General features: G+C 38.6%; 1 protein-coding gene across 2 annotated transcripts; it reads left to right on the top strand.

Annotated features, from left to right (window-relative positions):
• Window positions 1-6,966: 6,966 nt before the first annotated feature.
• Window positions 6,967-14,089, top strand: LOC144440323 (tripartite motif-containing protein 2-like). 2 transcript variants are annotated; one of them, XM_078129681.1, is made up of 2 exons: window positions 6,967-7,206; window positions 11,969-14,089. In XM_078129681.1, the coding sequence occupies exon 2, from the start codon at window positions 11,981-11,983 to the stop codon at window positions 14,003-14,005; it is 2,025 nt and encodes a 674-aa protein (XP_077985807.1). In that variant the 5' UTR covers window positions 6,967-7,206; window positions 11,969-11,980; the 3' UTR covers window positions 14,006-14,089. The 2 variants fall into 2 exon arrangements, with proteins under 2 accessions (XP_077985807.1, XP_077985808.1); XM_078129682.1 differs by lacking the exon at window positions 6,967-7,206 and adding an exon at window positions 10,814-10,857.

Raw genomic sequence — 14,089 nt, 5'->3', positions numbered from 1 at the left:
TCGATTTCAGATAAGTTGAACAATTTGCATTATCCACCAGTATCAACGACAGGGGTGTGTTTTCCAGCAGTGCATCATCGCATGGTACGTTGTGCCTCGTGTTGAATATTTCAAACCGATCGTTTTCTTTATGAACCAACAATATTTCGAGAAAATACTTTCCAGTGGGAAGAGCGGGTATTGTTACTCTGAATATTCCTTGGCCGGAATATGTCACGGCAACTTTGTTAAAATGTAAATTGTACTCCTTAGGTTGTGGATATATTTGTACGTCAGGTCCAACTATCCTTCCGTTGAGATCAACCCAAGGCTCACAGTCAACCGTTTTACCTTCATTGTCAACAGCTCTTACAGTTAACATTTCACTGGTACATGCATTTAAAATAACATTGTTATTTACTACACTTCTGTTGGTCGTTTCCAGGATAAATCTCTCTGGATAGTCACTCACACTACAGAATTGTGAACTGCTGAAGTTCATAAGTCTCGCAAACTGAACATCGGCATACATATCCCTGTGACTTGCATCTGGAATGTGATTCATCTTGGCATTTTCCGATCCTGTCATACGTGTGTATGAACCACTAGACTAGAATAGAGGAAAGAATGCCAGGTTATTGAGCTAGTCGAATATTGTGTCATAAGAACAACAGTCGTTTCATTCTGTGATAGCTGTTAGAGAAACTATGTATGTATGTATGTATGTATGTATGTATGTATGTATGTATGTATGTATGTATGTATGTATGTATGTACTGTATATGTATGTATGTATGTATGTGTGTGTGTGTGTGTTTGTATGTGTGTGTGTGTGTGTATGTATGTATGTATGTGTGTGTGTGTGTGTGTATGTATGTATGTATGTATGTATATGTATGTATGTATGTATGTGTGTGTGTATGTATGTATGTATGTGTGTGTGTGTATGTATGTATGTATGTATGTATGTATGTATGTGTGTGTGTGTGTGTGTTTGTATGTATGTATGTATGTATGTATGTATGTATGTATGTATGTATGTATATGTATGTATGTATGTATGCATGCATGCATGTATGCATGTATGTATGTATGTATGTATGTATGTATGTATGTATGTATGTATGTATGAATGTATGTATGTATGTATGAATGTATGTATGTATGTATGTATGTATGTATGTATGTATGTATGTATGTATGTATGTATGTATGTATGTATCACTGATAGTATATGCGATAACACTTACATATATCTTGTTCCATTCTGGTCTTGTTGAAAGCAGAACCAAACCGAATACAGAAATTACCATGGAAATAACCATGACACTAAACTTTCTCACATTCCCTGAGGATAGATTCTTCACCACTTGTTTGCATGCCTGTGACATTTTTCACTTTAACAAAAAGAAAAGTGATATCGAAATACTGTAATAAAATGGCAACTGAGTTTCAGATGAGTTATTACTGAGGATAGCCAGCTTTCTTCAAACGTACATAGACATACAGTAAATGTACTGAGTTATGTATTACTAATTGCTATTACAGAACAATGATGTAATTATACACGCGGTTGAGCGGCGTTACTTATTTAACGACAACGAAGTTTTCTCTGTCGTCTAACAGGGAACTTGCAATCCAAACTGAGCATGCTCAGACGCAAAGCACAATGGGATTATTTGTGGTTATCATATGCATAATACCTAATCTGGAGCTACCGATAAAATAAACCTCCCACAATGATCAGGGTGACTATGATGAATTGATTATTTTATGGTTAAAAACAATGTAACCGTATTGTTTACAATACTATTTGATTTATTAGCACACTTCCCATGATGCAACATCCAACATGGCGGGTTTGCAAGTTCCCTATTCTACAGACTTCCACGATCTTCCTGATCGAGTCATGCAACTGGCGACATCAGATTTTGGACTGTTACAAACTGTTACAAACAAGGAAAGCAAATAACCACAATAGATTTGAAGATTGAAATATCAAAAGAGAGATTGGAGTAAAATATCTGGAACCTAGCTACAGTAGAAGATTTTCCGGTTCCAAGATGCACTGCGCGAGAGCATGTCGCTTATGTTGTTGGATTTAGTCTTGTTTTGTCTTTATTACATTTGAAATAACATTTTCATCGGGAAATGATGGTAAGACATGTTGACCTCTTTAATTATAGGTGATTTTATAGAACAAAGACTGAACGCCATCGATGACAGAGTGGGATTTAACGGGTAAACCCATGGTACCGTCATGTGACGACCCCCCCCCCCGAGTAGCGCGTGCAAACCCCTCCGCGCGCCGCGTACAGAAAAATGGCATTGTATGGAGAGACGCGCAATGCATCTTGGAACCGGCAACAGGTCTATATGACGTTGTGTGTGTGTGTGTGTGTACATATGTTGTGGATGTACACATTGTAGTTGAACTGAGTACACACAACCAAAAAACAAATACTGTAAATTGCGACTGGAAAAGAGTAAAATACATAAAACGAAGTGAGTAGAACGTGTACTTGTACATGAACTGAATTTACCAGTTTAGTGATTACTAAAAATAATTGAAAATTAGTTAAAGACTGTAAAATTGCAACAATTCCGAGTGACGAAAATATCGATGTTTACATTACATTTATCCTCTACTCACATAGCTGAAATCCCTCGATGATATTTTTGAGATAACACGGCCCCTGATTTCCAGGAAAATATTTTTTTAAGGGGAATTACACACTCCAGATTTGTCAAACCACACCAACCAACATTAAACAGTGGAACGCTTTTGGATGAGAAATCTATAGACCGTCAACGCACTATAAATTATGTCTCGTCACTGAAGTCTTCTGCTTCGTGCATATTTGAACGTCAAAAAAATGTCAAGAGGGTGACACCCTGTTTCATTACGTCATTCCAGGGAGTGATAGACTAGCACGGGGTCCCTGGAATATTTGTTTTTAAAGCCTTTTTAAAGGAATATTTCCTCAACTTGTTAAAATTATTTTTTACAATAATTGGTAGTCGCCCAACTTAAAGGATTCTACTTCTAGCCGTCTGTGTATCAATCACATTTTTTTTTTTTTTTTTTTGCGTTTACAAAAATATTTAATTCAAATTAAGAACACAAAACTAAGCCCCGGATCGAGACGAGCAATTCTACGGGGGTGCCACATCCTAATTCATCACCATCGTTTACGTCAACAGATATAAAGCATCGTATTTGTACGGTGAACAATATTGGTTTTGGATGAGAAATTACATTACTTGCCTTTTAAAAAATTTGAAAACCGGATCAGGTCTGTGGAATTTGAACTATGGAATTTGAACTTTGTCCAAAAACTTTCATCTCTTTTTCGCTTCATTACACTTGGTCAACACTATCCACAACAACGAAAAAAGGTATATCGGTTCATGTACTAAGCTAACGTTCACAGACAATATACAACATTTTTCTTCCTTATCACGTTGCCTTGTAACGTTGCTCGGCTTATTTACCGTCGTAAAAATTCAACAATTGCATAGTCTGACCTTTGGTTTCGTGACCTATCGCTCCTATCTAGTTGCTAAAATCATGTTAATTTGCATATAACACTTTCTCATATGGCGTTCAAAGCGTTATTGAAATGGTCCTGAACTCTAAGGGTAGCAAACAGACCATTTTAGCATATTCTAGTTTGTTCGACATCACGACAATGCATGTCTACGTCACTGGTTCTGCTGTGTTCAAAATATCAGTCAAAACGTTCAAAATTGCCATTACTTTCCCCGATTTGTCTTTGATATTACTGGCGGTGGTATAATTATGAATTTGTTATTCTCCAATATTTTTCTTCATTCAGCCGGAAAATACTCGTGACCTAAGGGTTGTCACTACTCGTCTAGTGACTCGTAGTGACAAGTGAAAGGCCCCCTTAGATCACACATATTTTCCTTGGCTGAACGACGAAGATAAGGGAATAACATCTAATTATACCATGCACGAGCCAAGTTGAACAAAAACAAATATGGAATATATACTATGGTCATAACGTTCAACTTCACGACAACGCACGTCTAATTCACTGGTTCTCAACTGTTTTCGAAATATCGGTGAAAATGTTCAACATTGCAATTACTTTCCCCGGTATGTTTTATATTACTTACCTTGCAACCTCTGTATTAAAGTGAATATGATTATTAAAACATCCACATAGCAAACTGTTTCCTAACGCGTGGGTCCTGAATTACACAGCTATAAGCTGGCCATGGGCCACTATTATTCTATTATTCAATAAGGACTGGCCATAATGGCAGCGACGACGAAACTTGCAGATTCCACGACAGCCACCCTTCACCCCATCATAACTCAACCTGCTGGTCAAAGCTATAGCTTAGAAATAATTTATCAAATGCGGAGAAGCATTTTCGCTTGCACAAGTATTTCATCTATTAATCCAAACGAAGGCCCCATTACCGATATTGAGCCTTACAAACCTGACCTATCGTCATTCTACTAGTGTGTACCTACACGATAATACCTATTGATTGTAATATCTCCCCACAACACATAGCTCTATTCTTATCCAATAAATACTATCGATTTGCAATTAGCATTAAAAGCAAGTTACTCACAATATATAATAATAACAATAATAATATATTAATATATATATTAATATATATATATATATATATATATATATATATATATATATATATATATATATATATATATGCACACACATACTCAATTCAAAAGAGTAAGCATGTGATAAGTCGTTACTCAGAGTTTCACGCCTCAAGCGATCATCAGACAACTAAATTGGGATTGTCAATTGGAATACTGTACAAGAAGACATTTTGCCCGTGATTTTTGGATTTTGCAGACAGACAGACAGACAGACATACATACATACAGTGAGAGAGCGAGAGAGACATGGGAGGGAAGGAGAGAGAGAGAGAGAGAGAGAGAGAGAGAGAGAGAGAGAGAGAGAGAGAGAGAGAGAGAGAGAGAGAGAGCGAGAGGGGGCGAGACAGACAGACAGACAGACACACACAGACAGACAGATAGACAGACAGATGGACATAGAGACACTCAAAGAGACAGACAGACAGACAGACAGACAGGGAGACAGAGACAGACAGAGCCATTCTGAAAGTAAATTATAATAATTATAATCATTTGTATGTATGTATGTATGTATGTATGTATGTATGCATGAATGTATGTATGTATGTATGTATGTATGTATGACCCCCCACCCCATTGTAAAGCTATAACTTAATTCCTGAAATCCAATTTCTCCATATCTCGAAGTACATAAACTAATGTCAAAACCAACTCAAACGTTCAACCGACCTGGTTTCTATACTATCTAGTAACACGCTATGTCAGATACGTTTGACATATAAATACACACACCTTGGTAGAAGCATAGACAGTAGAGGTCAAACAGCAATTGCAAGGCCTGGGGTCATCATCTTCAATAAATCATAATTAGTATAATGCGCATCTGCAATACTTAGCTAAGTATACTATAGGGCAAATTTTAAAAATGAAGCGAAACACCTGTAGTCTGTGTATCTTCAGCGAATATTTTTTTATACCGAAAGTTAGTCTTTTTGTCATATAGATTCATATTTTGCACAGTTACATACTATTATTATTATATTATTATTATTAGTATTATAAAATATCTTTATTCAGGGTAAAACTCAATAAGCGTTAGAAACAACGCAGAGCGTTGCAGGGTCGGCTTCTTTCCATTGAGGCCCTCATACTTCAAATCAACAATCACACAAAAGTCCACTTACAAATTCTAAAACACATTAGGACATAAAATACATGCATTGTGACATTATAGCTCCAGATAAATAAAATAACTGCTAGGCAGAAGTAATGTCTCTGTAATTGTCTTTGAAGTGTTTAAAAGTTTTAGCCTGCTTTACATGTTCAGGTAACGAATTCCATAGATTTCCTCCCTTGTGAGTGAATTTGCGGAGAGCATAGTTATTGTGAGCTGGTTTGATATATACACCTGCTAGCTTTACTAAAACGTGTATTATAATCATGAATTTTGGAAACAGGTGTGAAGCATTGTAACAAATAGGGGGGAACAGTACCATGGTAACATTTGTATATCATGGAACAAATGTGAAATTTATGTCTTAAAACGTTCCTGGCCTTGATATATCTTGGCTTTGGTTTTGGTGGCTTCGCTCTGTAGTTACAGTAAATCATATAATGGTCCGATATGCTTAGGGGATACACTCCACTGTGGTTGATAAGTGCTGCTTGAAAACAGAAGATCAATAGTACTTGATGAGGTTGAAGTGACTCGGGTTGGTTCTTTAATTAGTTGAGTTAGGCAGATGTCGCCCAGGTGGGGTAGCAGAGCCGAGTCTGGGTTCTTAACGACGTCGACGTTGAAATCTCCCAATAGAAAGAACTCAATGTTAACTTTATTCCAGACACTGGTGGTTCTCCCTACGTCATTATACCAATCAATTTGAACTGGGCCTGGTGGCCGGTAGATACTCCCTACAATTAGGGGGTTTGATGAAGCTAGTCTTATTTCTGTGAGGGTGAGTTCAAGACCAGCAGTAGGAACATCCTGTGATCTATCAAGTGCTGGGATAGATGACTTAACATAGCAAGCAACTCCTCCTCCTCTCTACGGTTCCGGTCCTTACGTGAAATTAAGTTGGAACCCTCTATCTTGATCTCACTATCGAGTATACTGCTGTCGAGTACAGTAGTTGTATACTGTATACGTTACGTGTACAGAGTGCCCGGGTGAAAACTTGTTGCACACAGTCTAGGCGTTCAATAGTCAGGCACTGTTTTCTCCTAAAATTTCAAGTATGCAAGTTCTCTTCAACCCACCGAAGTAGCACCTCTTTTATTTTGCACACGCACGTACTAAAATTATATACACTATATTGCTATAATCAAAACACGACCATTTTGTTTTGTGAATGGGTGACATTTGACCCGCTTTGTCAACGTATTCCAATGTACAATGCAGTGTTCCCACACACGTACGCGTTTTTGGTTATCGGCGATGGTGGTGGCCTGATTGGGGGGAAGGATGTACGGACGTCAGCGCTCCGCGATCTAAATGGCTGAAATGGTATAATTTGCAGTAGTTTACAGGTTGCAGACTTGTGTAGGCTGGAAAACGGGGACAGAAACAGAATGGAGGAAGGTGTGAAGTAGAGATATTGCCGTGTATACCAGCTCGCCACGTAAGTACTTTGTCGCTAGGCATATAAGCATACGATCCCTGTGTGAATTGTACACACACGGTGCGTAGCATATCTGTTGTTAAACAGACCACAGTCGCGAAATCAACCTCACCGACTCTTGCTCATTGTAGAGTTGAATACATATGAGGAATATTGAGAGAAAATAGGACAGGAATCAGGCGACAATCGTATTATTTTGATTGGGTAGCACACTACGTGATGCTAGTGTATTAGCAATGTTTTGTCGCCATTCATCAAAAATGTGTTCATTTAATTTGCATATGAACACTATTCAAGTCAGATCACGCTCTTTGCTTCAAGAGATCGTGTATTAGAAGTGAATGTCTTATTGTGGTATCGGTGTCTGCAAACATACCGAACGTGCCTGTCTAGTGTCCGCATTTACCATTGCGTGTTCTGTAACGTTGAGAATTAGCACCGTTCTTTGGCATTTTATTTGTATTTCAGGGCAAATGTTTAACTCCGGAGTCTCGGCACACAATGCAATCTGAAATCACTCTCGTCACAAAACTAAACGTTTTCAAGTTTATTATTGTTAGATAATGCTCTGTGCTGACCCTTTGACCTTAGAATAAATCAGAGAGTGTGAAAGAACCGGAAAGGGGTGACCTCCCTGGCAACACACAGGAGCTACGTCATTTGAGTCGACCACTTTCAAATGAAAATCTGTCTTCAGTGTTAAACCATTGTGTTCATCGACTTAACTTTCGGATCCCAAACACAAAATTTAAAATTCAGGTACAATTTTTCAAGTTTGTGTTTTGAACAAAATTTTATTGCGATACTATAGTCTACTAATACTATTTGCGTCGAATTAAAGACATTTAGAACATTAGTCCAAATGAAAAAAAATAGTTGACGTATAATTGCCCTCATTTGCTTCTTTATAACACCTCTAGTATTTTGACCAGTGAGTATCATCATAGACGTTGGTGGAGGGTCTATGGTATCACACTGTCACACCAAAATGGAAAACAAACGCCGGCCTGTTTTGAAGTCACGACTTTTCTTATATTATCGGTTGCTAGTACTAGTCAAACATACCAAGGTATACTAATATCTGTTTGAAGGGGGTCATAAAATTTCGTTCGATGTAAGGACTCGGATGAAAAGTAAGTTTCGTACTTGTCTGTGTTTTAAATAACTCCGATTTGTTTCTCCTAATGTACTTGAACTCAAAACTGTAGCTGCTAAGCTTAAGCCGTAATAAAATCATTTGTGACTGTTGCTAAGTTCTAACCCAAATATTTCGAAGAGACTGAGCTCTTCTTCATCGGTGGGTCCCCAGTTCTGTCAAACAAGTCAAGTTTTGTTACACTTTAAATACTAAAGACAGTTGTTATTGTCATGCAAAATAGTGTTCTTGTCTTGGAATGGTATGAATAGTAGTGTAACTTTCCTGTACCAGCTGCTTAACATCCTGCTGCTTCCAACTTTCTGGGTGTAAGCTTCCAATCCTCTGGTTCTCACGATAATTGGGAGTAATACAACTTAACACTTAGTTACTATATATAAATAATATCATGAACCATACAGTTCTAACAGAACTTGACTCGTTTGACAGAACTGGAGACCCACCGATGAAGAGGAGCTCAGTCTCTTCGAAATATTTGGGTTTAATAGAAGTTCAATAATAAATAGGCTGACAATTTTCAATCATCACTACTACAGATGACGATACCGGAAGCAGAGTTTCATGTTTTGATCCCGTGTAGAATCGGTTTATTTATGCTGGTAATATGATCTAGAGTTAAAGCTCGGCCACCAAGACACATGTGCATATCATCAATGATGTATCATATAGTAGGTGACATGTAATGAATGTATACGCGTAATAGACTGATCTACAATGTAGTACATATATTCAATAAGCATAAGGGGGTAACAAAAGTGGTAGGTAAAAACTGACATATATGGCATAAGTTAGGGAGACAGGCTTGAGATAAGGTTGTAAGTAGAGTGGTATATGTGTAATAAGTGTAAGAATAAGAGAAAAAGTTGGGATAAATATTATGGTATTTGCAATAAGTCAATCCGAAGGTTATTTGTTTGTACATACAAAAACAAACACAACAAGTTGGAAAACAACGGATTATCGAGTTGGGGTTTGACAAAGGGATAGGTAAAATCATAGACATGTAAGTTATCACTGATATATTTTTACATCTCTAATATAATAGAAAGTTTCTATTTTACTCATATATGTCATTCAAAATGTCGCTTTAGACTGATAGAATATTGTCATTGTCAAAATTCTGTAATGTTAATTAAGAGACATACAAATAAACGTGATTATGTAAGAGATATTTACATATTTACAGCTAAAATATAGAGGGGTCGCCGAACGACTGTGCGTTATGTTCCCCAAGGTCAATTTCAGATACTAGTAGATAAGCTGGTTTCCCACAGACCACTCATTACAAATATAAACAACACCACACTCCTGCTGACAGGCAGGTACTGAATGTGTACACATATTATCACTTGTCACGTTGAATCAATACACTAATTGTATGTGTCAATATCTGAGCCCACAGTGTGGTGACTTCCAATAGCCTGTTTGTTCTAAGGATGGTGATATGTGTGTGTCTGTGTATCGGTAGAGGTCGGATGATGTTCGATTGTTTATATTTGTATTGAGAGGTCTGTGGGAAGCCTGTTTCTAAATTGTGTATGATAGCACAGTCGTTCGGCGACCCCTTGGTGTTTTCGTTGTATTCTCCAGTGACCAATTACTGGCTTTTATCTTTTAAATTCCCTGACACTATTTGGATTTTTGCTGTCTATTGTCATCGTCGTCAACTACGCATACATACAGTCGTGGTACCATTTATCTTTTCGGGTGTTTACGTGATGATGACAAAGTAGTACTCTGAAGAATAAAGTACAGTCTGTGTTTATAAACACAAGTAGTCGTTTATACAGACATGAAGTAACAGGAACACACACAATAATTTATCTTGGATCTCAGTTGAATTGAGTGATCTAACGGGAACAATATGGTTTTCATTAGAAACGTGACTGCTTGCATTCAATAACACGATTTAATACAACAGCTGTTGCATTTTAACGGTAATGCGATTACGTTTTACGTGCAAATGTTGATTTTCGTACTACGCCGGGGATAGTGACAGGGTCGGAGATATATATATATTTTTGTGCAGTGAACTTAGTCATGTACAAGCAAACTTCACAAGACGTGAAAAACAACATTTTACTTTACTTGATCACACGCTCGCTTAGACCATGGAAGTATGGCAGTGATATACTTCCATGTTTAGACATATAGGAGAAAAACCGCGACTTGACGCATTTATATTTTTTTGTGTCGAATTCTCGCTAGGAAAAACAAACACTATTTCAAACCTATATATGAGACCAGGAGCTCAATGTGGCTTCCCTTTTGATAGGCGTACTGTGACCACTTAAACTTCTACAGCAATCAGACCTTTGATTTGTTAACTAAAAGCCCCACCTCCACCCCAGATAACACTATGTGTAACTTTATGTGGATTTATTTTAGGCGAGGTTCTCACATCACGACGATACTCTCGTTTAACAACGATAATCCCGTACAAGGCAAACACAAGGCCATCTCGTAATGTTGAATATAAATGTACATGTTTACAGGTGAATACTTTCAAATGTTGACATTACATCCAATTTGAATTTAGTGTGATCCCAAGCTCAGTAGTGAACAAAACGTCTATGTCAAGTTGACCTTCGGTTTAACGACTTGAAAAAAAAAGTAGAATAGCCGAGAAGTGAATAGCTTCTTACAAAAAAAACACACAAAGAACTAGAATAACTGAATAACTCCTCGATATAAGCTTACAACAGTTGGGAGAAAAGCTGAAGTTATTTTAACATCCAGAAGACAGGTTTTAATCTTCGAATTATTTTTTTTTTAGATTGCACAAAATCTGAAGGAAAAAGTCGCTGAATTGTTCTTTTTCACAGTTCAATTTAGATTCTGAATTAGTGATAACCATTTTCGTAGCCTCGAACGCATCCACAATTGTTTATAAATCACCACGCTATAGAAGACAGAGACAGGACCCGGTGAACTCAAGGTTAACACATGGCTCACAATGACAGAATGTTTATTGAGAATCTCATGTATTACCAAAACAAATAGCGACATCATCATGTTAAACCTATTAATAACATATATTTAATGTTCACATTCACATAAAATGGAGTAGCTAACAATCTGCTTGGATTTAGTTTTCACTGATGTCCAACTTTGCAGTGACATAGAAATTCATAGATACGGTACTTTAAAGTAGACTTTTTTTATTCCAAAACTACCCCCCCCCCCATCCACCCCAAGCCCACGCTAACACAACCACAGACAAAATTGTCTGTGACACAACCTAATAGCCTAACTCAACACAACCCATGACAACCCCGGCAGCCAATCCAAACCCATTACATTCCAACCCATCCAGATTAAAGGCAATGCAACCAACCCCGTTACAAGCCCACTCCACCCAACCCAATCCACCACAACCAAGCCCAATAAATAATGTATTTGAAATTTTGAAAAAATTATATGAAAATATGTCAGTGGTTATACTATATTTGCAACTTTTATCTGCAATGAATCAATGTTTCACCAAAGTCTTTCAGTGAACGATAATTTTCTTCCCACGCTTTTAGTATAACAAATCGTTGATATTGTTTGCTGACATGTTTTCCTTGTCTGTGCTAAAACAAAACACATTTTTTTTTCTTGCAGATGTACTGAAAGATGGCGTCGGCCAGCTTTTCCAGGGAACAACTCGATGAACGTTTTTTACAATGCCCAATTTGTTTGGATCGGTTCCGGAAACCCAAAATTCTTCCCTGTTTTCACTCATTTTGCCAGGATTGTCTGGTCTCCATTTGTAAGAGTAGTAGACACAGCATAACATGTCCGTTAGACCGCAGAAACCACAAACTGCCATCGCATGGCATTTCGGGACTTCCAGACAGCTATTTCCTCAATGATTTAATGGACTTTATAGATTGGGGAGGTGAAGAAGCATTGGCGGAGGAAAGACGGGGGAGGTTATGTGAGGGGGGATGCGAAAGAGGGGTGCGTGTATACTGCGTCGAGTGTGGCCAGTTCCTGTGTGATATTTGTGCGAATTCACACCGAAATATCAAAGCAACAAAAACTCATAAGGTGATTTCAGTTGAAGAATATGAGGCAACTTTTCATACCAAGTCACCTTTCATTCGCCCAATCGTCTGCCCAGTGCATGACGGGAATCAAATCAAACTCTATTGCGGTACATGCAATATACCTATCTGCTTGGAGTGCGCCCTCTATCATCATAAGCAGCCCGAACATGAGCATATCCCACTACAAGAAGCGCTGTCAAAAAGGAGGTCGGCGTTATGGTCACTGAAAAAGAGCATGGCGCGGAAAGTTGGCAAACTTAAAACTGATATGAAAGAAGTAGACAAGCTCTCGCGAGATATTGACCGCGATTTGCAAACTGCTGAACGTGAAGTTCGCGCGACTTCGCGACATTTGATTGACGTAATTAAGAAAAACGAAGATACTTTACTGAAGCAAATCAGAGATAGACATTTCGATGAAAGTCAAGAAATACAAACGCGGCGGGAAAACATGGAAATCTTGTCAGGGAAGATCGATAAATCTCTCAGCTTTGCAGAGGTTATGTTAAATCAGAGCAACGACATTGGTTTCTTGTGCCTTGAAAAGCAGGCAGACGAGAAAATGCGAGAACTTCTGCACGAAAGAGCTGACCCACCCGTTCAAGTGTCGTTGAAATTCAGTCGTAATAATAAATTCGCAAGTTGCATAACTTCTGATAAATTGGGTGTCGTCACAACAAGTCGAGATTCGCAAACCTGGTACAGGTTTCGATCAATTCAAACTATAACCGAAATTGAGCCAACTTTTCGACGCAGACTGTCTCTACTCATGAAGGACCGGAGCAGTTGGAAACATCAGTTGAGCTTCCCGCGCAGTGTTGCCTTTACATATGATGGAGACCTGGTCGCCGTTAGCAGTGATGATCAACGGGTATATATATTTGACAACTACGGGCGGTGCAAAAGCCAGTACACACTAACAAGTCGTGTTTGGAGTATGCCCTTTAAACCCTACGACGTACAAATCACCGAGAAAGGAGAAATTCTGGTTACAGAGCGAACCAACAAAAGCGTGATATGTTTTCGACGCGATGGCACAACCACTCCCTTTCATTTCGGCGAAAGTGGTTTAACCAAGCCACTGGGGATGGCGTTTGACAATCGTCGACGTGTACATGTCGTGGATATTCCAACCCAAGGACAGACGGAGAATCCATCAGCGATATCTTGCTTCACGTATTACGGAACCAGGGCAGGTACTTTCCGTTACACAGAAAGAAACTCCCCCGATATGCTACCGCAGTCACCGAAATTCATCGCTATCAACAGCAAGAACCATATCATACTACCAGACTACAACGGCCATAAAGTTCTGGTGTACAACTCACGAGGTCGATTTCTTTACCAGTTCGGGTCGGAAGGGCAAGGCGACGGAAAATTCGAGCACCCGTCTGGCGTTGCTGTTGATACAGAGGATAACATATTCGTCAGCAGCAACCACAGAGTTCAAATGTTCACGCCTCGGGGATCTTTCATCTGTCGTGTTGATGGGATTGAGGACGAACTAAGCAAACCTCGTGGAATCGCGATATCTCATAGTCACCCTTACAGAGTAGCCGTTGCTGATGCAGGGAACGACCGAATCAAGATATACCAGCTCCTCAGATGATGTGAAAATGTCGTCTGCTCTGTTGTCAATATCAACCAATTTAAAGACAGCAATGGCTGACCTGTTCGCGCGCTATCACAAATC

The sequence above is a fragment of the Glandiceps talaboti genome, chromosome 9 (assembly GCF_964340395.1).
Source record: "Glandiceps talaboti chromosome 9, keGlaTala1.1, whole genome shotgun sequence".
Lineage (NCBI taxonomy): Eukaryota > Metazoa > Hemichordata > Enteropneusta > Spengelidae > Glandiceps > Glandiceps talaboti.
The sequence above is the reverse complement of the archived record's forward strand: the minus strand, read 5'-3'. Positions and strand labels throughout refer to the sequence as shown.

What these genes read in the sequence shown, in the direction of transcription:
- LOC144440323 (XM_078129681.1), top strand. Translation starts at nt 11,981, where the DNA reads ATGGCGTCGGCCAGCTTTTCCAGGGAACAACTCGATGAACGTTTTTTA.